The 27,413-nt window shown below is 43.3% G+C and overlaps 1 protein-coding gene across 1 annotated transcript in view; it reads left to right on the forward strand.

The window, feature by feature from the left end:
- lrp1bb (low density lipoprotein receptor-related protein 1Bb) overlaps positions 1-27,413 on the forward strand; it is a 634,358-nt gene that overhangs the window by 532,080 nt on the left and 74,865 nt on the right. Inside the window, exons 63-70 of the mRNA XM_080786185.1 lie at positions 813-1,001; positions 2,870-3,018; positions 3,340-3,433; positions 4,433-4,549; positions 6,863-6,982; positions 11,028-11,147; positions 16,144-16,260; positions 19,733-19,839. Coding sequence (XP_080642311.1) covers positions 813-1,001; positions 2,870-3,018; positions 3,340-3,433; positions 4,433-4,549; positions 6,863-6,982; positions 11,028-11,147; positions 16,144-16,260; positions 19,733-19,839 — 1,013 coding nt within the window. The remainder of the gene's footprint in view (positions 1-812; positions 1,002-2,869; positions 3,019-3,339; positions 3,434-4,432; positions 4,550-6,862; positions 6,983-11,027; positions 11,148-16,143; positions 16,261-19,732; positions 19,840-27,413) is intronic.

A 27,413-nucleotide genomic window follows, 5' to 3' on the forward strand; every position in this document is an offset into this window, starting at 1 on the left:
TCAGTGTCCTACGACCACATCCAGGGGGTGATGGCGCTGACCCTGTTCTCTCTCTCTCTCTCCCCCTCAGTGTCCTACGACCACATCCAGGGGGTGATGGCGCTGACCCTGTTCTCTCTCTCTCCCCCCCAGTGTCCTACGACCACATCCAGGGGGTGATGGCGCTGACCCTGTTCTCTCTCTCTCTCCCCCTCAGTGTCCTACGACCACATCCAGGGGGTGATGGCGCTGACCCTGTTCTCTCTCTCTCTCTCCCAGTGTCCTACGACCACATCCAGGGGGTGATGGCGCTGACCCTGTTCTCTCTCTCTCTCCCCCAGTGTCCTACGACCACATCCAGGGGGTGATGGCGCTGACCCTGTTCTCTCTCTCTCTCCCCCAGTGTCCTACGACCACATCCAGGGGGTGATGACGCTGACCCTGTTCTCTCTCTCTCTCCCCCTCAGTGTCCTACGACCACATCCAGGGGGTGATGGCGCTGACCCTGTTCTCTCTCTCTCTCCCTCAGTGTCCTACGACCACATCCAGGGGGTGATGGCGCTGACCCTGTTCTCTCTCTCTCTCCCCCAGTGTCCTACGACCACATCCAGGGGGTGATGACGCTGACCCTGTTCTCTCTCTCTCTCCCTCAGTGTCCTACGACCACATCCAGGGGGTGATGGCGCTGACCCTGTTCTCTCTCTCCCCCTCAGTGTCCTACGACCACATCCAGGGGGTGATGGCGCTGACCCTGTTCTCTCTCTCTCTCCCAGTGTCCTACGACCACATCCAGGGGGTGATGGCGCTGACCCTGTTCTCTCTCTCCCCCTCAGTGTCCTACGACCACATCCAGGGGGTGATGGCGCTGACCCTGTTCGAGGACTTTGTCTACTGGACGGACGGGAAGTCCAAGTCTCTGCGCCGGGCCCACAAGACGACGGGCGCCCAGGGCATCGAGCTGCTCAACTCCTGGCAGGCCATCAAGTCCATCAAGGTGTACCACTCCCTCCGCCAGCCCGAAGGTACGGACGTCCACCCAATAATAATAATAATAATAAGCTTTATTTAAATAACACCTTTCATACAGGGTTGCAGTTCAAAGTGCTTCACAGGCAGGACATACATCGGGAGGCGGCCTTTTTTCCGACAGCATTCTAGCCGACGGGGCAACGATCCGATCCGCAGCGGGGGGACATTCGCTGCGATGCGAAAAAGCGATGGTCCGACATGCGCTGCTCCCGTGCTTGCGGTTAGGGTTAGGTTAGGATTGAGGTTTCGGATCAATATGCTGTCGGAAAAAGGACCTGCACCCCATACATCAAGTGCTTTACAGTTAGGTCATATAGGTTATATCATTTCAATTCAATTCAATTCAAAGGGCTTTATTGGCATGAGAAAACATACGTTTACATTGCCAAAGCAGAAAGAACAATACAGCAATACAATCAAAACAAAAATGATGTACATTTGAAGGTCAGAATCTTCAATAGATCAAATTGTATGTACCAAGATCACTCGATGCAGGTTTAGTGCAGGTTATATCAAACAAGACAAGACAGTGAATCTGCATGAAGTCAGACATCGAGATAAAAATAGGCATGAGAAGGTATTTGAAGAAAAATAAATAAAATACATGATGGGAAGCCTCAATAAAGTGCTACAGTAGGAGAAGGCTAATCTGAAGAGATGTGTTTTAGTTTTTGTTTGAAAATGTTGGTGGAGTTGGCCTCTCTGACCCACTGCCACTAAACGCACTCACTCCAGTATTCAATTTGACAGCAACTTTTGATTTAGTTTAGTCAGTCTTTTGAATAATAATGGCTGATTTTACACTTACTATTTTACAATTTAGGCATTTAGCAGACGCTCTTAATCCAGAGCGACTTACATTAAGCAAGAACTAAAAAGCATGGGAATACATCACATAAAAAGCATTTATAAGCTAAGAACGTAACAGTGGAATATCTATATAATTAAACTATACATATATACTATACTATGCTATACATATGTACTATGGCGTGCTATGACTACATACAATGCAATTATAGTGCTGTCTACATAACATGCTATAAGTCTGTATCAAATGCTATCTAAGTCTACAGACATGCTATCTAAGGGGGTAGGGTAAGTGCTATGGGCCATGATGGAGTCTGAAAAGGTGGGTTTTCAGACTACGGTGGAAGATTGGGAGTGATGCTGATTGGGTGTGATGCTACACCTGGTTGCATGCTGAAAACTCCTGTAGCATACAGTATGCTACAGTATCTACAAGCTTGTGCATCTGCTCTTTTCAGAGCGCAACACCCGAGGGCAACCAAGCGTAAAATAACTTGTCTCTTGTAGTTCCACTGGATCTCTTCTCCACTATAGTCCCTCCCTAACATTTTAGCCTACTTTTGAATTTGTTGACGAAATTGTCACGAAATTGTCAGTTTGAGTCAACATAGCAATTTGTTTGTTTTTATTTTTTGAGCGGTGCAACCACTCCAAGGAACAGCAATGTCCGTGTTCACCCACCTATGTGTTGGTTAATGAGCACCAGTATATGACTATGAGTACCAGTAGGGGCGCTGTTGTGCCAGAAACAGAGGGAGGGATAGTGCTGCACTGTTGCCTGCTAATGAGAGAGAGAGAGAGGTGTGTGTGGGGGGAGGGGAGTTGCACCACTCGGTTCACACGGGTGTGATTTTTGTTTTTATCAGTGAAAAGAAAGGTAGGCGACGGTAGATTTTTCGTCTTTGTTTTAGAGGACGGAATGAACACTTCTCCACTCCCATCATCCCTCGTCGAGTCGTGTGCTTATTATACAGGCCTTTTTACAGTATTAGGGAGGAAATGGTCTGTGAAATAATAACACTTTGGTCTTCTCCGTCCTTTCGTGTTGCAGTGCCCAAGCACCAGTGTCAGGTCGCAAACGGCGGCTGCAGTCACCTGTGTCTGCTGTCCCCCGGCGGGGGACACAAGTGCGCCTGCCCCACGAACTTCTACCTGGCAGCCGACAATAAGACATGCCTCTCCAACTGCACCTCCAGTCAGGTCAGCTCCGTTCCAATCCCCCCCTACCAGGTCGTTTCGACAGTTTTGTTGTTGTTTTTAACTGTTCAGACTGTCCCCTAAAGCAGATTAGCTTTTCTCTTTGTTTATCTCGCGCTCTCGGTTGCTGTGATCCTGTGGCATAAAGAACCCATGGAAGTGTTGTTAGCATATTTATTTTGTACTTTGCTTTGAAGTGGATATATAAAAAAATAAGGCCAAAATAAAAACATAAAACACCTTGTTAAATCCAGACTTTGAATTCTAGCCTGTTAATTTAAAAAAATGTCTTTGTTCTGTGGTGGTGGTGGGGCTGGCATGCAGTTTCGCTGCGGGACGGATGAGTGCATTCCATTCTGGTGGAAGTGTGACACGGTGGATGACTGCGGGGATGGATCGGACGAACCTGCCGACTGCCGTGAGTTTGTCCTTAACCCATTCTGACCTGAGATCAGATTCTAAAAAGGTCTTCTACATCCTGACAGTTTTCCATTCTGACCTGAGATCAGATTCTAAAAATGTCTTCTACATCCTGACAGTTTTCCATTCTGACCTGAGATCAGATTCTAAAAAATGTCTTCTACATCCTGACAGTTTTCCATTCTGACCTGAGATCAGATTCTAAAAATGTCTTCTACATCCTGACAGTTTTCCATTCTGACCTGAGATGAGATTCTAAAAATGTCTTCTATGTCAGTCGATTTTTCAAAAATAGCAGACCTACAAGCTCGTAGCGCGCCACTCGGTGGCGCGCTATGAGCTTGTAGATCTGCTATTTTTCAATAGCTAAAGCATGACATGATGCTTACACCAAAACGGGTTCCCGCACAAAATGGGTTAAAACACACAAACCCCGAAGCCACAGGATTGAAGTCCAAAGCAAAAAGCTGCTGCCTGCAAGGCGACTTTAAAAAATGGAGCATGAGTTGTGTGGAGGAGGGGGTTAAGTGAGGTTGTTCTCTGTAAAACATACTGTACACAGCTTTAATCTTTCAAAATACCACTCCCATGTAGATTAAGTTTGTGTTTCTTTTTGATACAATTCTATATTTTCTAAATCGTCAATATGTATGTCCATTGTCCAATACCGTTCCTTTTTTTGCCAATATTATTATTTATTCTTGTTATGATGAAGTTGAGCATTTATACACAGGAAAAACAAAATAAGTATAAAGTAAATTTATGGAGATTGGCCTACAGTAAATCAATGTTACATGATTGCTTCAAATCAAAATCAAATCAAACTTTATTTATAGAGCACGTTTTAAAACAACCAAGGTTGACCAAATTGCTTGATTAAAGCTCTCACATGCAGGCACTGGAGTTATTATAATTTTTTTGGTATGCATTACTGGTGTAAATAAGCATTCCCAGAGATGAAAGGGACTTTTCTTTCTCCTTCTCCGTCTACAAACAGCGGAATTCAAATGCCAGCCTGGCCGTTTCCAGTGTGGCACCGGACTCTGTGCTCTGCCACCCTTCATCTGTGACGGAGAGAATGACTGTGGAGACAACTCTGATGAGGCTAACTGTGGTACGTATAGGTTTCGGCCACCACAATGAAATGATGCGTAGCCTGTAGGCATGTAACGATATATCCTATATTTTAGGGGGGTCTAGTAATCATATTCCATCATATTCACATGCTTTTGGAGGTTGTTTATTGATGCTCATTACTACATCAAGGAAGGCAGTTATGTTTCTGCACTGTCAAATAGGTCTACATCTATCCTAAGATGCCACATGTTAACTCGAGCTAGGTTTAAACAAGAAAGCAGTTTACAGTTGTTGCACAGAAATTAAGTAATGTTACATGAAAAGTAATGCTACTTTTGCAATGTAGTTAAATACAAATTGTGAAAAAAGCTTGGGGGAAGATAAATCATTAAAAAAAAGATTTGTCGGTAATTTGTCTGGAAAATAATTGTGTTGAAAATATCGTGAAAAATCGTACCCTGAGTTTGAGTGTATCGTTACATGCCTAGTAGCCTTCCAGCTAGTTCAGGCAGACGCAGACACTCGACTCGAGAGGTTTATGTGCAGCACTATGGGGGTGAAGTAATTGATTTGATTTTGGTAAAAAAATAACAAAATTACAAAATACAAAACAATTGAAAAACACTACCTAAAATCACCCTGACAAACATCAAACCATGAATCAGTAGCCTGTAGCTTTGCTTCTACTGCATTTGACGTGTAAAACAACAGCTGTTTGTTTAAAGCTCACCCGGTTCGTTGCATTACTTCCTCTGGCTGTCAGTGCCACTGGATGTCGTTCGTGCTTGGTTTGCTCCCACCAGCATCACCATTGCAGTATAAAGGCTCTGCTCTCGCTATAAGGGTTATTTATTTTCTTCCCCTGTGCTCTTAAAACGGTTGTCTTCTAATGTCCTGAGAAACCCGGTCCAGAATGTATAGCAACGCCTGAACCAACAGCCAAGACCAATTATAAACATTGACACTTGGCATTTACATTTTGTAAATTGTGGAAAGGAGAGACACCCACCCGCACACTGCCACTTGCTGGGTTCAGAGCATTTATTGAAGGAACCTTTCTCAGCCTGAGGAAGGTCGCAAGACCGAAATGTTGCTTCAATAAATGCTCTGAACCCAGCAAAGTGGCGGTGTGCGGGTGTCTCTCCTTTCTTCCACATTGTATATTATGCCTCGTCATCATCGCACCTGCTCCAAATTACCTGCCGGGGGTGCGGAAGTCATCCCTCTATATCAGGAGTGTCAAACTAATTTTGTGGCAAGGGCCACATTGCGCGAAAGGTGACTTGATGAGGGCCGCGGCCAGTTGCAGCTCACATGGGTTGACTTACACTACTTGGAAGTTTCGTCACCAGTTTGACACCCCTGCTCTATATACATTTTGTAAATTAAAATGTTCACTTAATTAATGTTCTCAATCTGTAATCTGAAACCTTCCTGTCCTATAGCCGGGGTCTACTGCTGAGCTAGTACAGAAAGCCTTGTTTGGGTGCCTGGGCAATGGGATACTGTATAATATGCTGTGTTTTTCAGATTCTTGTTAGTGGTCCTTTCTACCCAATCTCAGGATCTAAACGTTTAAAAAGAAATGCAGGCAGACCAACTACAACCATATTGTATCAACATAACATCGACCATACAATATTATTGTTCAAAACACAAATGTATTCACTAAAAAGTAAAAAACGGTTATAGATAGCCGCTTTATAGAGCGTTGCTGTCCCACCCCCTACCAGGGCCCAGGAAATGATTCATTTTCCTCATAGACATTTCAAAAAGTATTTATTTAAAGACCTTTTAAGCCTCGTACAAAGCCAACTCGAGTTGTGAGAAATCATGACAACAAAAGAAGATGAAAACGGCAGGTTTTTCTTATTTGTAATTATTTGTTTGGTCCAAAATATTGTGTTTATTGATTGATCTGTCACGACTCGAGTTGGCTTCGTACGACGCTTTAAAGGTCTTTAAATAAATACTTTTTGAAATGTCTCTGAGGAAAGTGTATTGGGAATTATTTCCTTTTGGCCTGGCGTCGTCATGATAGCAAGTAAGCAAATGGTGACTGGTTACTTCCAGTGCGCACTCGCCAAAAAACAATCCTACAATTTGATAGTGGACTCAATAAAACATCCCATCGGACTCCCAATTGAAAATATGTTGTGCCACAGTGTCCCCCATAAAGATTAGTGTTTTCAAAGATTATTCAAAATGAGTAATTTAGCCAATGTAGGTATAGAGTTAAAGTGGTTAAACTGAGTTGTTTTGTTGGTCCTGGAACAATGACAGCGGAGGTGCGTTTGTTTTGTTGGTCCTGGAACAATGACAGCGGAGGTGCGTTTCTTTCGTTCCACAGAGACCTACACCTGCCTGTCGGGACAGTTCAAGTGCACCAGGAAGCAGAAGTGCATCCCGCTCAACCTGCGCTGCAACGGGCAGGACGACTGTGGCGACGGGGAGGACGAAACCGACTGCCGTAAGCGTCTTTTTTTTTCTTCTGATTTTACGGGAGCCATGCAGTTTCGAATTGCAGACGTCCGTCAAAGTGCCCTTTGAGAGCGGTTTTGAAGGAGTCGATGGATTCACATGTCTTAATGACTGTTTGTAGGGCGTTCCACATTTTGGTGGCATATAGGAGCGAAAATAATGTAGTCCCTTGTTTGTCTCCTAGCTCTTTTACCACTTTACAAATCAAAATGTAGCAGATCTGTTACTTTTGATGCTTTTGTGTGACTGCATACATTTACAAAACAAGAAATGATCACATAGTGATATTTGACAGGTGGAATAAGCGCTGTCTCCGTTGTGTTCTCCCCGCCCCATATTAGTACCAGTAAGACGCGTTAACGCGGGAAGCGAACGCAGCTGTTGTGGCAGTCTGACACACACACACACACACAGACCTTTTTTCATTTTTATTTTGCGTGCATGTTTATTTTGTGTGTGATACATCTGCGCCCTCTGGTGGTGGGCGGGTGGTGTAACAGCGGGACAGACAGACACACAGACACACAGACAGACAGACATGATCTGCAGGGTCTCATAGTTAGTGCTCACTGCGTTCGCAATCACTGCGTTCGCAATGATTATTATTTTAGTAGCGTGTATGTTTGTGTGTCACAACCTCACGGCAGTTGTCTGCGTTCCTTTCTGACATGCTGTGTGTGGTTCAATGACAGTGTGTCACATGTGTTCTGTCGTGGCGTTGCATTGGCTGCGCTGCAGCGCTGTTTGTTTCAGCCATGGTTGGTTTGAAAGTTATATCGAGTGACTAAAGAAAAGTCACTGAAAAGGTTAAAACATTTACGTTTTTAACCTTTTTGAGTGCTCGGGATCGCCACCCTTTCTTTAGTATTCTCCAGTCCCACTGATGATCGAAGTACCAGCCCTACTTTACACTATTCTTTTTTCTTTTTTCTTCATCGAGCACCTGATTGATTTTCTTTTTGTCGCTTTATATCGAGTGACGTTCGAACGTTGCAAACGTGTCAAATAGCTGTACTATGCGCCCTGTAGTTCTCCGTCAACCTGTGAGTGTTACTGTGATGTTGCTCTGCACTGTCTGTCTGCAGCCTGTCTGTCTGTCTGCAGCTGTCTGCAGTGCTCTGCACTGTCTGTCTGCAGCCTGTCTGTCTGCAGCTGCCTGCAGTGCTCTGCACTGTCTGTCTGCAGCCTGTCTGTCTGCAGCTGCCTGCAGTGATCTGCACTGTCTGTCTGCAGCCCTGCGTGGCTGCCAGGGATATTTGCCTCTCCTCTCTCCCCATTGCCCCCCAGAGGCCTTTGCTTTGCCGTCCCATTGGCTATAGAAGCAGCCAATCACGATCTTATCGACTATAGGTCGCGCAAAAGTCGCTTATACATTTCATGAGCTGTTGTTATAGGTCAGGTTTCACCTGACAAAACAAACGGGAGATAAAGAGGTTTCTGTGCCTGACAGCAACAATATAGATGTAGTGGATAAAAGATGGAATCTTTAACAACATTAACCCATTCTGACCTGAGATCAGATTCATACGAGGTTTCCACTGGACACACACTGGTCTGATTAACCCATTCTGACCTGAGATCAGATTCTAAAAATGTCAGTCGTTCTTCGATTTTTCAAAAATAGCAGACCTACAAGCTCGTAGCGCGCCACTCGGTGGCGCGCTATGAGCTTGTAGATCTGCTATTTTTCAATAGCTAAAGCATAACATGATGCTAACACCAAAATGTGGTTCCCGTTCAGAATGGGTTAAATCCTTCAAGGTCTGCATTTGACTTTGAGAGTCGGATACTACGGCGCATGGAGGCTACTAGTACTGTACGGTTGCCTAGTGCCTAGCATAGCGTGCTGCGTCTGTAATGAGGTATTCCGAAACGGCAATTCCTATGGCAACCTGCTAATGGAATGCTCTCTGCGAGGGGGATTAAATATCACTGAGTCGTGGAGAGGCTGAGAGGAGAGCTGGTGGTGATATGTAATCCTAGCTCCATCTGAACATCACACCTTATGTGCCACCAAACTGCCATATTTGTCTTGCATTTTGATTGCGAGAGAGAGAGAGAGGGAGATTTGTCTAAGCTTTAATTAAGGTGAAGGCTAATTACTTCACCCCGACTCAAACTTGCAGCATAATTATTTGTGTGTTTTTTAATGCACTTTATTATTGTTGTGTTTTTTATGAACCATTGAAATGGACGTGTTATCTGTCAAGGCTTTGAGTGAATGCTTATAAGACTTTGCCGGCCCTGAGTTGTTTAATCCAACGATCAGCTCTCTGCTTAATTATGCTAAACCCCGCTATTGGCTTAATGCGTTTAATATCCGGGAATCAAACTTCTGGGGCCAGTGGTGGTCGGGCCCTTAGAGTATATATATTAAAGAACAATAATTGGTGCATTGCTGCCTCTTGGTTCGGCATGCGGCAACGTTATACAGTTGAGTTCAGTATGCAGAGAATTAATGTAAAGAAGCTGTTTAAGACGTTTTTAAGACGTTCAGGTCTTAGCTTATAGGTTTAGGGATCCGGAATCACCGGATTCCAACATTGAGGACCTGGATTTGGTTCCATCACATTTGGAACTGCCAGTGGTGGAAAAAATACTTAAGTAAAAGTATCAATACTGCAATTTAGAAGTAAATTGCAGTAAAAGTAAGGAATTGAAAATGTACTTGAGTAAAAGTACAAAAGTATCGGCATCAAAATGTACTTTAAAGTACTAAAAGTAAAAGTATACTCATTTTGCAGAATGTCCCATTTCACAAGTTCAACATGTGTACAAAATCTATTGAAAATAGACGATCTACAAGCTCACAATGCGTCGCGTTGCGACACATTGTGAGCTTGTAGATCGACTATTTTCAAATGTATAGGGTTGAAGTGGCTAATGTATGTTTTCTAATCAAAATTAAAATCTCCAAAGTAACTAGTAGTAACTAAAATTTTCAAATAATTGTAGTGAAGTAAAAGTACAAATTCCGCCTCTGAGATGTAGTGGAGTGGAAGTAAAAGTACTTGGAAATTGGAAATACAAATACCTCAAAATTGTACTTAAGTACAGTACTTAAAGTAAAAGTACTGAGTTACTTTCCACCGCTGTTGTTTTATCGCACACTGCCAGAGCTGGCACAATGTAAGCGTCTTTTATCCAGAGCGACTTACACAAGCAACGTAATCACATGACATCAAACGCCAAGAGACTAGTGTGCCTCCCCAGTAATCTAGGATTTTAGTTTAGGCACACACACACACACACACACACGCACACACGCACACACACACACACACACACACACACACACACACACACACACACGCACACGCACACGCACACGCACACACACACAGACAGACGTTCAGATCAGTTTTGTTTTTGGCAGCACATTTTGATTTTGGTTTTAGTCCTATGGTCTCTTCAATAGTTTTCATTTAGTTTCAGTCACATTTTAGTCACCTGGAATGTTTTAGTGTCGGTCTATAGTTTTAGTCGACTAAATGTCATAAGTAAATAATCTATACAGTTGATTTAGTCGACTAAATTGTATTTTGGCGGGCCTCGATGCCGTCGTAATGACCGTTTTTTACACCAGCTGAAAATAGCCGATCTACAAGCTCACAACGTGGCGCAGCGCAATGCGTTGTGAGCTTGTAGAGCTGCTATTTTCAGCATGCAACTAATTGTAAAATAACTTATACTGGATCTCTTGTCCACTAGTCCCTTCCTAACATTTTTGTCTCGTTTTTTATTTGTTGACGAAATTGTCGGTATATTTAGTCTTCGTTTTAGTCATCATAGCTTTGTGTTCATTTAGTTTTCGTCAGTGGAAAAAGGTAGTCGACGAACATAGTTTTAGTCGAGGAAAACAACACTGCTTCAGATGTTGTGTCTGTTCTTCACCCCCCTCAGCGGAGAGCACGTGTTCCCCTGGCACACACACACACACACACACACACACACACACACACACACACACACAGACACACACACACACACACACACACACACAGACGTTCATATATTGTGTCTTTACCCCTCAGCGGAGAGCACGTGTTCCCCGGAGCAGTTCCAGTGCAAGGCGTCCATGCACTGCATCTCTAAGCTGTGGGTCTGTGACGAGGACCCGGACTGTGCCGACGGCTCCGACGAGGCTAACTGCGGTGAGTTTGTGTTGTGTGAAAAAGAGAAGAGAAGAGAGTCACTTCATGGTGTACTCCACTCCACTGAGTCCACTCCACTCCACTCCACTGTTTTGCCATTTCACTGCATGGCAGGGCCTCATGCGTCTGATGAGGAAATGAATTAATTTTACACTTGGGCTCATTCTGGTCTCTCTCTCTCTCTCTCTCTCTCTCTCTCTCTCTCTCTCTGCGCTCTCGCTCTCGCTCTCTCTCTCTCTCTCTCTCTCTCTCTCTCTCTCTCTCTCTCTCTCTCTCTCTCTCTCTCTCTCTCTCGCTCTCTCTCTCGCTCTCTCTCTCTCTCTCTCTCTCTCTCTCTCTCTCTCTCTCTCTCTCTCTCTCTCTCCTCTCTCCTCTCTCCTCTATCTCTCTCTCTCTCTCTCTCTCTCTCTCTGATTAAGTGTGATGAACATGAAGGACACTCGACCTTAACCATTAAGGCTTTAGTAGTGCTTCTGTTTGAGATGTATTTTTACCAAACAGCATCATCACATAAATATCTTAGCATAATTTGATGAGACCAGACTGATTACACCTCAAAATACATACCGTACATCACTAATATCATCTATTAAAACGCATTACCCACACTGTACTTAATTTGGTCTTCTTATATTCGACATAGCAGCTCTACGAGGTCAAGGTCGTCGTGAGCTTTTTAGATCGGCTAATTTTCGCTATACTTTTGCCCGGTTGAGCTCCTTTCGCTCTTTTATGATGGTTCAGGGCAGCAATTTGTGGACAGTTGAAATATGGACATGGAAGGTTTTGGTATATATATTACACCGTAGAAATGTGACACGTCCGTTTCATCTGTCAGTTCTCGTTAGTGCAGGAACATGAATGTCCTCCCGGCCCGCGACCCGTTCTGAACGGTGTTCTGTTTGGCCGTGATGGCCCGTTATGTTTCGCTGCCTTAGTAACTAGCCCTTTTAGAGCTGAGGGCGATTCTATGAATTTCCTTCTAAATCTTGACAGTTTTCTGAAAAACCCATGTCAGTCGTTTTCATGTCAAGGACCCCCAAAAATCGATGGAATTGCCCTCCGAGCCCCAGCTGTGTTGTTCCAGGGACCCCCCCCCCCCCCCCCCCCAGAAACAAAGATTTGAGTTTAAAACGTTCGCTCTGATAGAATATATATTCAAACATCTGTGCAACATTTTCACGATTTTTCAAAAATAGTAGACCTACAAGCTCATTGCGCGGCGCTCGGTGTCGCGCTATGAGCTTGTAGGTCTGCTATTTTTTCCAACAGCTAAAGTACAACATAATGCTTAGTTAAAACACCAAAAGGGGTTCCCGCCCAAAATGGGCTAGATACAGAGCGAGCAGCATGTGTCATCCTCAAAGAAGATTGGTCAACAAAGAAAAGTTGATGAATATACAATGCATTCATCTTTTTTAACAAGATGTCTTTCTGTTGTTGTTGTTGGGTTTTTTGCATCGATGTTGTCCCAGTGGTAATTAGCGTATTAATGTTTTAATTTTTTTCACCATGGCGACATTTACAACTTTAGTATTAGATATACAAAATACTTTATATTTATCACTTGGGCTGCATTCAAAATCGCTCCCCAAGTGTACTATATACAGTGGTGTAATGTAACTATATGTACCTTTACTTAAGCAATGTACTCAAGTACAATTTTGAGGTATTTGGACTTTACTTGAGTATTTCCAATGATCCAATACTTTTACTTCTACTCCACTACATCTCAGTGGCAAAATATTGTACTTTTACTCCACTATTTATTTGAAAGTTTTAGTTGGTGTAGATTTAGATTTTGATTATTACAAAACTAACCGCTTCAGCTCTATACATTTCGACTATTTGAAAATCTACAAGCATTAATTTGTGCTATTTTCAAGATACTTTCATACACTTAAAAACTTAAAATGGGACATTCCCCACTAATAACTGCTTTTACTTTTGATACTTTAAGTACATTTTGATGCCAATACTTTTGGAGTATAAGCACTGCTATAATTCATATTAACAAGGTTTCCTTTTTTTTGGTTCCTTCCTGATGTTTTTCACTCTCCACTTAATTCCCCAAACATCTGGACTGTCTTCCCATTAATGAGACGCTGTGACTCTAATGGCGGTCAGTGGGCCAGAACATCGTAGGGATTCACGAGCAGATGTTTTCATTTGTGGGAAACTGTTAAACCACTAGCTTAGTTGGAGACCAAATTGATGTTGTGTGTGTGTGTTTGTGTGTGTGTGTGTGTGTGTGTGTGTGTGTGTGCGTGTGCGTGCGCCACACAGTTGTAAGTGGCAATGGTGGAAAAAGCACTTTTTATCAAAATATTCTTAAAGTGCCAAAAGTAAAAAATACTCAGACAGTTGCATAATGTCCCGTTTCACAAGTTATACCATATTATGTCTACAATTTATAAAAAAGCGTTTGAAAATAGCCAAAGTTTATGACTTTGTTCATGTTCAATCATGACACTGGTCTCACTACCTTCCTGGACTACAATTCCCATAATTCTTTGGTGCACTGCTCCTCCTTGTGGATAGAAGGAGAGCTGTCTTACTGAGACAACATGTAGTCCAGGAAGGAAGTGAGCCCAGTGTCCATGACATCAGAGACAACAGGCTCACTGCTACAATCTAAAATATCTAAAACCACATATTACACACATAAAGACCCCAGGAAAGTGTTCTAAAGCTCCTAAACGTCATTAACATATATTTTTTTGCAAAAAGGGTGAAGTGTCCCTTTAAGGCTTAAAGTTTAAGCAGTACAGCACTTTGAGTAGCTAAATGTACTTTATAGTTACGTTACACCGCTGGTAGGTGGGTGGGACTAGAACTAATGGTGTCTTATCAGCATGCACGTTAGCCCCAGCTTTCCTGTGTGTGTGTGTGTGTGTGTGTGTGTGTGTGTGTGTGGCCCCATGCTGTTAGCTTCATGGTGTGTGATGTACGTTACCTTGCTGTAATGCGTTTATTTTTCCCATCTTGCCACCTTTAGTCGTCTCAGCCATGTTGTAAATTGATTTCCTGGAGAGCTGTGGAGCTTCTTCATGGTCTATTTATAAACATCGGTGGAAGAAGTTCGGGTTTTTAGACCTAAAGTAAAAGTAGCAATACCACCAGTTAAAAGTACTCTGTTACACGTAAAGAAGCATATTCAATATGTGACTTGAGTAAAAAGCAAAGAAAACGTGTATTCGCATCAAAATATACTTTTCGATAATAGCCAATCTTAGAAGCTCACAACACACACATTTGCTTCTAGATTGCCTTTTTATTCAATTAGTATGAAATAGGAATAGTTACTGGTGGTTAACTATAACGTCTGGTTTGTAATAATAATCTGCAGAATAACTAGTAACTATACTGTAAAGTAAAGCTGTCAAATTTTTGTAAAGGAGGAAACGGTATCCACACTTTTCCTGGGCTGTGTGTGCTCCAGTTTTTGTTGATTTCATTGGATATCATTGGTCATCTGACCAGTTTCATTGGCTTTTATTGGATCAAATCGACAGGAACTAGAGCACACACAGCCCAGGAAAAGTGTGGATACAATGTTTTCCTCTGAGATGATATAGTGGAGTTACTTTAGCTGTAGCTCTGAAACTTGTTGAACCAGAAAGCCCAAAGCAGAGAAAATGCCCTGCAAAGATTCCTGGTATGCACCTTAAGCACTAGGCCTTTCTTTCTTTCTTTCTTTCAGCACCTTTTGAATAATTCCGGCTTTAATGGCTATATAGAGATGAGTAACGCTAGCTACAGGAGAGAGGCGAGACAGTCCAGTGAGTTATTAGTCCATAAAATGTAAGGAGGCACCGCCACTCTGGAACACAGATACTGTAAGTTGGCAGAGCAAACAGTAGCCGTAACTCACTCGGTGTCTCGTCTTTGTGTCGAGGCACAGAATAGGGCACTGCTCTCCTTTAACCTATGGAACCCCAGCCTCCATATTCTGGGATAAAAAATACTTTGTCACTTTGCGACACATTGTGAGCTTGTAGATCTGCTATTCGATGGAAAAAGTGGTCAAAGCAACAGTCTTGGGGGCACGGTGGCACAGGTGGTAGTGCTGTCGCCTCACAGCTAGAAGGTCCTGGGTTCGATTCTCGCTCGGGGCGCTGTGGGTGCTGGCGGCGTGTTTCCTCCTCTGCGTCATCAGTGCCCATACCCGAAGGCGGGGTTGGCGAAAGGGCCTTTCTGTGTGGAGTTTACATGTTCTCCCCGTAGGTAGTTACCCTCACAAAAAACATGCCGTAATCCTGGTCACTAAACTACCTCCCCCTGGCCAGCCGGGGCGCCTGATGGAGGGGAAAGGAACTGTTTGGAATAACGTGTTCCTTCCACGCGCTACGTCCAACCAGGGAAACTCCCCCCTGTCAGGTGTAAAGGAGCAACTTGGACACTCAGGCATGAAGGAAGCATGAGTTCAAGTCCGTTGCTCTCCCCTTGTCCCCCATATATGTGGGGGATTAGGTTGGTGGAGGGTGTGTAGAGCCCAGGATCACATTAGATGATTGACACAGGGGTGAAAAATGGGTTACAAAATCGTGGGATAAAAATAAAAAAATAAAAAAAGCAATTTATCAACAAAGGGATATCACTTGCCCTACCTGTAAGGACTAAGGGGAAATAAGGTAATGTACAAAGCAAAAATAAAAAATAAATAAATAAAAATAAACACCTTTAGGGATTTGATGTTAGATAGAATAAACAATAAACCTTATACTTGAAGTCTCTCTCTCGCCTCATGCAATGCATTCAGGTATTTCATCTTACGAATATGCACGGCGTGCCTCCGGAGATCACGCCGTGTTTTGAACTCCGTGTCAGACCTGTTCAGGGAAACCCTGAGGAAAATATAACCATGATTACATGTAGAAAAATATCATGAGGAGGAGAGGAGAGAGAGAGAGAGAGAGAGCAACCCCATTAATAATTCATGCTCTTTGATGGAATTTCCATCTGCATGTTTGTTTGTTTTTTCTTCTCCTTAAAGATGAAAAGACCTGTGGACCGCACGAATTCCGCTGTGAGAATAACAACTGCATCCCAGATCACTGGAGGTGTGACAGCCAGAACGACTGTGGAGACAACTCGGATGAGCAGAACTGCAGTGAGTATTAACCCGTTCTGACCTGAGATCAGATTCATACCAGGTTTCCACTGGACACACACTGTGTCTGATTAACCCATTCTGACCTGAGATCAGTATCTAAAAAAATGTCAGTCGTTCTTCGATTTTTCAAAAATAGCAGACCTACAAGCTCGTAGCGCGCCACTCGGTGGCGCGCTATGATCTTGTAGATCTGCTATTTTTCAATAGCTAAAGCATGACATGATGCTAACACCAAAATGGGTTCCCGTTCAGAATGGGTTAAACCGTCTCGTTTTCCACCAGCGCAGTTTACCTGAGGCCGGTTCTACACTTCTAAATCAGAGACAGTTTTCTGAAAAACCTATTATGTTTCTATATTTATGTCAGTACTGGTGCTCAACCTTTTTCATGTCAAGGACCCCCAGGAATTATCTGTATTTGGCCGCGGATCCCCATCTGAAAATATGTCTTTTTTTCCAGGGACCCCCCCCCCCCCCCCTCCAGAAGCAAAGATTTGAGTTAAAAAAACGTTTGCTCTGAAAGAATATATATTCAAAGATTTGCGCTACATTTACATGATTTTTTTCAAAAATAGCAGTCAACACAACTTTTATATTCCCGGCTTTGGACATACAAGGTTTCTACCAGCCTATCGTTGTGTGTGTGTGCGACGCGGCTAAACCTCCCCACCGTTGAACCCCCCCCCCCCTGCTCAAGTCTTCCCCGTTCGCAGCCCAATCTATTGATGTGTTAGCCCATTTTGACCTGAGATCAGATTCTAAAAATGTCTTCTACATCCTGACAGTTTTCTGAAAAAGCTATGTTTCTATGTCAGTCGTTCTTCGATTTTTCAATAGCTAAAGCATAGCATAATGCTATACCAAAAGGGGTTCCCGACCAAAATGGGCTAGTAATGAGGCCGCTCTGCAGGCACCAGGAGCTGAGGCGATATCATCTGTAATTTCCCAGGCTCACCTTTCTGACGCGATAAAACATTCATCACCACAACCTAAGAGCAAAACAATTTATTTACCCAGGAAATGACACAGTTTTAACCCCCCCGAGCAACAGATTGTCTTTTCAATTCATACATTACATACACAACGTTCCTGTTTGTGCTTTGTGCGTCGTGTTTGTACTTTGTAATTATTCCACCACAGCCAGGGTTTTTCAGTGTTTTTGAGTGTTGCCGCCAGGGCTTGGAGTGCATTAAGCAACTACATAGTCGACTAGTTTACTAGTCTACTACTAAATTCACTAGTCGATCTTGCTGGTACTAGTTGACTAAAGTATTTTTTCTAGATTTTGTAGTCCTCAAGATCAGGTAGACTAGGCATCTTACCAGGTAGACTCAGGTAAACTAGGCAACTAGTAAAAATGACTAGAAGTGAATGCCCTATCTGTCTGTCTGTCTCTATTTATGTCCGTTTAGGGTACCAACAGGTGACAAAGTGGTGCCGCTGAGTTTCACACTGTGCACTAGTGCATGATGGGAAGCTGATTTGACGTCAATCATTACGTGATTTCAGGTGTGACATTACAGGACAGTAGAGGGGCCCCCTGGGGACCGGTCCCCTCACGATAAAGGTCTCCACACACCGGGCGCAAATTCAGATTTTTAAGCGGCGTTTCTCCATCGGTTTTCCGAAAAACGCGGCCGGTGTGCAACCACCTTTACTCTGTCATTTCTCAACCGTTTCGGAACGCGGGGAAGGGTTGCCGGAACCGGGTCGGTCGGTCGGTCGGCCCCCCCTGGGCGCGTTCCTGGGGGTCTGGAAGTTCCACGCGGTAACAGTAACTATAACAATAAAAGTATATAGTTGCACCCCAGATGTAAACAACATCCACGTGGAGTGACGGACGATCAGCTGTCATACGGAGAAAATACATTTAGTAAACCGCTATCATTGGTTCTTTAGTTATGGGCCCCCTTTTGGTGTTAGCATTATGCTATCCTTTAGCTATTGAAAAATAGCCGATCTACAAGCTCATAGCGCGCCACCGAGTGGCGCGCTACGAGCTTGTAGGTCAGCTATTTTTTTTAAATCGAAGAACGACTGACATAGAAACATAGCTTTTTCAGAAAACTGTCAGGATGTAGAAGACATTTTTATAGAATCCGATCTCAGGTCAAAATATGGGTTGTTTTGACCAAAAAAACTAAAATCTGGGGGAAAATAATCTGAGAGCGTAAAAATACAGACAATTTCTCTCCACTATACCACGACAGAACAGGCTCACAATGCTGCGTCCATCTGCTATTTTGGGTCTGCCTGACACCGACCGGGCGCAACCTAGCATAAATCAGACACTACGTGCGCACGCGGGGCGTTGGAGCAGGTGTGTGTGAGTGTGTGAGTGTGTGTGTGTGTGTGTGTGTGTGTGTGTGTGTGTGTGTGCGCGCGCCCGTGCGACACCACGGCATGGTGTGTATGTATATAGTACGCGTACACTGTGCTGAGTGTGCATCATTTGTGTGATTTATTAGCCGGCGTATTCCCCCATACCTATTAATGTCACTTAAAATGCAAATAAAGGCCAGTCAAGTGTTGGACGTGGAAGAATTAACCCATTTTGGGCACGAACCCCTTTTGGTGGTAGCAATTATGTTATGCTTTAGCTATTGAAAAATAGCAGATCTACAAGCTCGTAGCGCGCCACAGAGTGGCGCGCTACGAGCTTGTATAGGTCTGCTATTTTTGAAAACTGTCAGGATTTAGAAGACATTTTTAGAATCTGATCTCAGGTCAAAATGCGCGAAAGAACCACCGTTCTTCTCTGCGTTAGAATCTGATCTCAGGTCAGAATGAATTAAGCAGGTGGGCCCCGGCAGACAAGCATGCAGCAGCGGAGAGAGAGGCTGCAAATCAGATTGTGCTGCAGCAGCTAGTGCCTGCTGGGAGAGCCTGGCTGGCTGGCTGGCGGCACACAGCTCATAACACACACCCCGAGCTGGCTAACCGTCCATGATAACAAGAGGAGAGAGAGAGGGCCCACAGGCAGGCACTAGGATCTGATGCAGCTGTTTAAAGACGTCCTAATACTGTCCTGAGGGACGCGCGGCTCGCTCTAAATGGGTGCAATGGCGGTTGCCAGGTTTTCCCCTGGCTTCGGGGACTCGGGCCGTCCCGTTGTGTCCCCCTTAGTCCCCCCGTCCCCCCCTTCTCTGTTGTTGTGAGAATATGGCTGTGTGGAAGGTATTTACATCATGAGCATAATAACGCTGGCAGCTACAGGAATACCGATACAGAGAAATCAGCAGTAATTAGCGGAACAACGTTTTTTTTGCTGCCAAGTGAATTAGTGCGGTTTTGAACACCGGCGCTGTTGGACGCTGACCGTGTCAAGGGGGTTTGTGTTTGTTTTGACACCTGTACTGTACTGTGTGTGTGTGTGTGTGTGTGTGTGTGTGTGTGTGTGTGTGTGTGTGTGTGTGTGTGTGTGTGTGTGTGTGCGTGTGTGTGTGTGTGTGTGCGTGCTCCTCATACAGAACCAGTTACCTGTAACCACAAGGAGTTTCCGTGCACAAACGGGGACTGCATTTCGTCCCGGTTCCGATGCGACGGGGACTACGACTGCGTGGATAATTCAGACGAGGTCAGTATCCGTACAACCGGTGATGTGTTCACCATGTTGGACTTCTGTCCATTTGAATTGTGTTCATTTCTTATCCCATGTTGTGTCCTGGTATTTAAATAGACGAGTTAAACTTATGAAATATCCACTGTGCCTATTATTAGCCTTTTTACGCCTCTGGATGATGTTTGTTTCGTGCCTATCTATGTCAATTAATGTAACAATAATGTACTTAATGTACAGTTGCATTGTTGACATCCATGCTGCAGTCATAAACAATTCATGTTACAGTAATCTCTATTCTCGCGCTGTTTGAGCTGGCAGGCATGAGACCTCATTAGAAAAGTTAAAAACAACTGAACCTTTTCTGCAGATAGCATGCAGAAACTCTACCGCCCGCTCCGTCTAGACACACACAAACAAACAAGCCCTAATAATACCACCACTTTTACAGAACAACATGAATGATGCAAACCAACAGACAACTACACAACCCTTTGTTCCTCTCACAAGAATGATGCAAAAGGCAAAAGGATTCAAGATAGAAGAGGGTTTATTTGTCACTCACTGATATACAGGTACAGTGGAATTATCATGATGGCACTGGCAGAATGGCAGCACGCCCGGACCTTTCCTGGTGGCCTGCCGGATGTAGCGCCTTTGTCCTACTCCTCCCACCCACTTCCACTCCCCGCCATCAGTATTGCGTGACAATTATCACCCACCTCCACGACACGCCCGTCTTCAGACACCCACTCACTGTGACCGGTGTGACCACCTCCGAGCGAACCCTTAAATATGTTTTAGGAGCTGTGTTTTTTTTATGAATTTGAAGAAAACTCTAAACACCACACTGAGAAAGTGAAAGTAGTTTGACTATACTACTCTGCCCAGATACTCTTCATCTGCTGTCTCTAAAACCACAGACACACCAGCCCAGTGTTTCCAGGTTATGTGAGAGAAATAAGCAACCGCCAGCCAACCAGGTCTAGGAAAACAAAACCCAAAAAGTTATAATAAGCAGAAATGGCATCACTGCTCGCCACCATGACAAAACGTTATAATAAGCAGACATGGCAACGCTGGCAGCGGTGGCCGAACGGTTTGCGGAGCGGTCTTGATATCGTGAAGGTCGCTATAGTTCGTATCCCCGGACCGGCACGTTAAAATTACCACCGCTGAAGTGCCCTTTATGGACAAGGCATTGAACCCCTACCATGAAATGTTCTATATATGAACCTTTATTGAGAAAGGATATCCCCTTGAGATGCATCATCTCGTTTTCGAGGGGGTCCAGCAACATACAGTAAATACAAGACAATACAACAAGTACAATCATACATACATAATCGAGGACAAAACAAACAACAAAGCTCTCCTAAAACTAGCTGCTCCCATCCCACCTATTCACCCACAACATGGTATCAATAAGTCAAAATAGTATAGTGTACAAGATGATGAACATACATCGGAAGAACATCAGGCCGAGCATCATGACAGACGTGAGAATGCATTAACAGCATTGTCAATACATCATAGCAGAGTACAAACATGCACTTGAAAATAGTAAATAGTAAATAGTAAATAGTGAGTAGAACATTTGCCACATGATGTAAGGAGAGAGAGAACAATCCGAACAATAGGAGGCATTTAGAAGCAGGAGCATGGTTTTTGGAGATGGGTAAAGATAGACACTTTAAAAATATTGAAGGAGTTAATGGATCTGAGGGAACTGGGGAGATTGTTCCAGTCGACAGGAGCTTTAAATTTAAAAGCACGCCGACCAACTACTTTTCTGATGTTGGTGGGGACTGTAAGGTAAAGATGGTCAGTGTGCCTCAGGTTGTAAGGTGAGCTGAAGGGACGTAGATATTGTTTTAAGTATTCCGGGTAATTGAAGTGTATGCATTTGAAGATAAATAGAAGCCAGTGAGAGTGTCTTCGAGCTTTTGGTGTTAGCCAGTTGAGGGACTCGTACAGGGTACAGTGGTGGGTCATATAGGGACACCTCAGTATAAATCTACAGAGATTGTTATATGTTACGTTGAGGGGATAGAGGTGTGTATCGGAGGTATTTTGGTAAACAATGTCAGCATAGTCTAAGATGGGGAGAATTAGTTGAGAGATGATTCTTTTCCTGACCTGAAGGGTGAAACAGTTAATTGATCGATATAGAATTTTCAGGCTGAAATTAACTTTCTGGATAACAGAGGTGATGTGAGGCTCGAATGTCAGTTGAGGGTCGAGCCAAAGGCCGAGATATTTAAATTTGTCAACCATTTCGAGCTGTGTGCCGTCAGCAAATGTAATTGCTAGAGGCAAAGAAGTTGGTCTTGTGGAAAAGACCATGCTAACAGATTTCTTTTTGTTTAATATCAGCTTGTTAAGATGGAACCATCTTTGAACTGCATCAAAGTCAACCTGTAATGTACACTGGATTTGGGCAATGTCGGAATTTGATGCGTGGATGACTGTGTCATCGGCATATAATTGAATTTGGCAATCAGAACAGATTGTGGGTAGGTCATTAATAAAAATGGAGAAAAGCAGAGGCCCCAGGGAAGAACCCTGGGGTACACCTTTCTCTATAATTTTAAATTCAGATCGGTTCCCCTGAAACGAGACACACTGACGTCTAAGATGGAGATATGAATTAAACCAGAGAACTGATTCTCGGGAGAGACCAATGGAGTGTAATTTGTCGAGGAGTAGGTAGTGGTCTACAAGATCGAATGCCTTGGTAAGGTCGATAAATATAGCACCGGTGTGCATGCCGTTTTCAAATGATGAAAACATATCATTTGTAAATTTTATGAGTGTTGTAGTGGTGGAAAAATTGGGTCTGAAGCCAGATTGAAATGGAGATAGAATGTGAAAGTTATTGGCATACTTGGAGAGTTGTTTAAAGATTAACTTTTCAAAAATCTTTACTGTGCTATTTATAATAGAAATTGGTCTATAGTTGTTGAGATCATGAGGATCTCCAGCTTTATGTAGGGGGGTGACACTGACACATTTCCAGATTGACGGAATTTCACATGTTGATAAAGAAAGATTAAATAAATCAGAGAGTGGGAATGAGAGAATATGAGGTGCAATTTTCAGGAATTTGATCTCTAAACCATCAGGACCAGCAGCACCTGACCGTAACTCCCGGATTGCCAGTTCGACATCAATTGGAGTGATTTTGGCAAAAGAGAAGGAGCTACCAACTCTGGGATTATTCGGGGGGGCATGAGAATAAGGTGGGCCCGATTGGGAGCTGCAAACAGAGGAGAAGTGGTGACTAAAAGCATTGGCTATTATGGAAGGATCGCCAGTTAGCCCGTCATTGATCTTAATGAGATTTGGAGTTTTACTTGTTTTATTAAATATGTTATTAATTCTGTTCCAGAATTTTTTGGGGTTATTGAACTCATTATTTAGACAGTCCTTGTAGAAATTTGCTTCGGCATTTCTAGTTTTGGTTTTACATGTGTTCCTTAAATGTTTATATGTGTTCCAGTCAGACGAATCATTTGATGATCGATATTTTAGCCAGGCCTTGTCTCTCCGTTTGAACAGCTGAATGAGTTCACCATTAATCCAGGGTAAGTGTCTACCTTTAACCTTGATGGAAATCCAGGGGGCATGTTTATCTATGATTTTGTTAAGTTCTGTATAGAGGAAGTTCCAAGCGTCTCCAACCGAGGGTATTAATTGAAAGCGATCCCAGTTAATGTCGAGTAAATCATGGGTAAAGAGTTCATTGTTCAAATTTTTAAGCTGTCTTACTTTTATATATTTTGGTGGTAAACGAGGTAATTGGATCTTCCACACACAGAAAATAATTGAGTGGTCACTAAAGCAGTCGGGTAAAACCCCAGATTTTGTAATTCTGTCAGGATGAGAGACAAGAATCCAATCTAGCAGAGATTTAGTTAAATGAACAGGATCGACTCTGGTAGGTTCACTAATGAGTTGGGTGAGATTACTGCTGTTGATAGTATTACGGTCATTGGATGATGACCTTTCAAGCCAATTTCGGTTAAAGTCCCCCAAAATAATGTTTTCATTTAGCCGATCTATGGAATTGATAGTAGACAGGATATGTTGTATCGATTCAGCGGGAGCATTTGGAGGTCTATAAATATTTCCTATCACCAAGTGTTTATTTTCATGAAAAAGTATCCTTATGAATAGACATTCAAAATGCACAGGATTCACATTTGGGTTAACCAGCTCAGAGGCAAATTGAGAAGAAACATATGTAGCTACACCACCTCCTCTTGTGCCTCTATCAGCTCTATACAACACATAGTCATTAAGTTGGACAGCATTGTCTGGGATAGAGTCAGTCAGCCATGTCTCAGAGAGAGTGATTACATTAGGTTTATTATACTCGACCCAAGCCCTTAAAAGGTTGATTTTTAGGAACAGGCTCCTGATGTTAACATGAATAATATGTAAACCTTTCATAGTCTGATTATAGAAAAAATAAAGATGACATTATGACCATGAGTATGCGTAAGAGTGGAATACATTGAGCTGGGCTGATGGTGGGAAGAGCAGCGCACAGGAGAGCACGAGACACACACACGCACGCACAAACACACACACACACACACACACACACCGACATCACAAGCGCACACACAAAAAACAAATAAAAATAAAGACTGGGTGGAGCAGAACAATATGGAGCTCAGCATCTAGCAGAACTCAGTCTGCAAAATGAATAACAGGGGATAGCTCTGGAGCAAATAGTTTCAATATTTACTGGAGGTTTTCTTAACAAAAGATAAAATAAAATAAATAGTAAATTAGTAATATTAATAATAATAATAATAGCAATCATCGATAAATAAATAATAAGGAGAGGGTAGAAACCAAAGTCATTTAAATAAATGTGGGGTCTAAGGTCCCGAGTGTTTATCCCCTTTGGCAGGCTTTTTGCAACTTGCTGTCAGAACCGTCAGAACGCAGAAATCAGGTGTCGCGGTAATATTTCACGACAGTTCACAGCACAGGAACTTACTTCACTGCAAGACGATTTACGGCATAAACAAAGATGGCGGCCTCCAACGCCACAGCAACATGCCGTTTTATAACAAACTAATACAACAAAAAAGAGTCATTTTTACGTCTCGGGACCACAGTGCTGATAAGCGATCTGTATGCAACTAGGCAAGTTCATGTGGAGAAAGTATAAATAGGCCTTACATGACGAGATGGAGAGAAAATATGAAGTTTATCACCAGCGGTGAATGGAGATCATACCGGGACGTCATGGAGGAATATCTCGGCATCTTCTGGACAGGAGAAGAAAACGGGTTTGCCTTTGAACATTATTTTAAATCTACACGGGTAGAGTAGGGAGTATTGGAGGGTGCGTTCTTGGCATTTTTTCTTGATGGGGTCATACATTCGGCGCTTCTGCATCAGGGCAGCACTGTAGTCTGCGTAGATATGGATACGACGCCCCTTGAACAGCAGCTCACCCTTCTCCCGGGCAAGTCGAAGGATCCTCTGCTTATCCTGGAAATTAAGAAATTTCACCAGGATTGGCCTCGGGCCCGCTTGGGAATCCTGGCGCCGAGCCGTCGGGTTGCGGTGTATTTTCTCGATGACCGGCGGGGCGGGGAAGTTCTCCTTGCCGAACAGATGGGGGATCAGTTGGTTCATGAAGCCCATGATGTCGTCGGCCTCTTCCATTTCTGGTACATGAAGGAAACGAAGGTTCGAGGACCGGCTTCTGTTCTCAGCTTCGTCGGCCTTCTCCCTCAGGTATTCGTTCTCTTTCTCCAGCTTTTTCACCCGATCTACAAGTTCTATTATGTTATCCTGGTTAGCGCTGACTCTTTGCTCAAGCTGTTCGACCTGGTCACCCATCGTGGATAGCTTTCCATCAATAGCTGTTAGGCTGGTATGGATGTTGTCCATTTTTGTGTCGAAATGGGAAATCATTTCAGTCTTCATTTGCTGTAGGGCAGCCCAGATGGCTTGGTTGGTGATGGGTTCAACCATGATCAGCTGATGGTAATGCAGTCAGTCAGAGTAGTTAGGTTAAGTACACTGAGTTAACTGAGTTAACTTGAGCTACTAGAGTCAGATTTTTAAAGCTGGGTTATCAAAGTAAGGCTGTGTATAGTCAGGATAACAATAGGAGCAGCAAAAAGGTCTAATAGTAATGTTATAGTACAGACTGAGGCTTCAGCAAACGCTCATGCTCACACCACGGTGGCCATCTTGATGAGCAGGGCCTGGCTGTAAACAAGTTCTTGAGCTTAGTCCAGTTACCCTGCAGGGTAAACATAGTACCTTTCCTTTCCTTAGTCCAGTTACCCTGGGTAAACATAGTACCTTTCCTTTCCTTTAGTCCAGTTACCCTGGGTAAACATAGTACCTTTCCTTTCCTTAGTCCAGTTACCTTACCTTACTGCTCGCCACCATGGCAAAAAGTTAGAATAAGCAGACATGGCAACACTGCATGCTCACACACCATGATTAATTGTTAAAATACTGTGTGTAAACAGAGTGTGACAGAAGGTGCTATATAAGACTGCAGTGTGAGAGTGGGCCGTTTTCTTTTTGCTTTTCATATCAGCACAAAATGCACTCCACTGACTCCAGGCAGTAGTTGTTCATTTGTTTTTTCTTCCCCTCCCCCAGAAAACACAAAGTGTGAACGAACACATAAGCCTTATATGCAGTGACTGCTTCTGTGTGAAGCTGTGCTACTGAGAAGCTCTACTGTACTACGTACACCCCTGGCTCATATTCATATTATACTACTACATATTCACTCATATTCACTACTACACCCCTGGCTCATATTAATATTCTGAATTCTGTCTCCCTCATGAGCGTCATGAACACTTATACCCACATTATTTAGCCAAGTTTGTCTCTCTCTCTCTCTCTCTCTCTCTCTCTCTCTCTCTCTCTCTCTCTCTCTCTCTCTCTCTCTCTCTCTCTTTTTTTTGCAGTTTAAATGTATTTGTATTCATTCTGTGTGTCGCACCAATGTGTTTATTAAGTTGTATTCAATATCACACAGAGTTATATGTGTATTCAGTCAGGTTTATTTTATTTTATGAGATGGCATTGGCAGGAGCAAACAATGGTAATTGCATATATACAAAATAATATTGTATGCCTGAAGATTTGAATGCATGACGCATCGCCAAATTGGCTTTGCAATTTTCGAACTCGCACCTTCGCCACAATAGTAGGGGGGGGGGGGGCAGTGTTACATTTCTCTAGTCTACATTTGAAAGGAAATTAAACTTGAATATATATTCCATTGTCTAGCACGGCGGCGTGGAGTTTGGAAGATTTTCTTTAGCAGCGTTGAGCAATTCCTGGAGAAGAAAAAAAAAGAGAGAAAAGAAAGAACCTAATCACTAGCAATGATTCACTGTACAATGCATAATTCAAGGACACAGTACTCGTTATTACAATTCATTATGCCGGCTAATTTATTGCTCTGTTAAACATTTGCACACCCGATTTTTATATATAATTCCTCCCCATGCGTGAACAATGCAACCCTCATTAACCCTTTCTTATGAGCTAGCTCCCCAATGGCGGCTTTCTGGGTCAGTGGCGTCAAA

This window comes from Protomyctophum bolini (assembly GCF_963924005.1).
Source record: "Protomyctophum bolini genome assembly, chromosome: 16".
NCBI lineage: Eukaryota > Metazoa > Chordata > Actinopteri > Myctophiformes > Myctophidae > Protomyctophum > Protomyctophum bolini.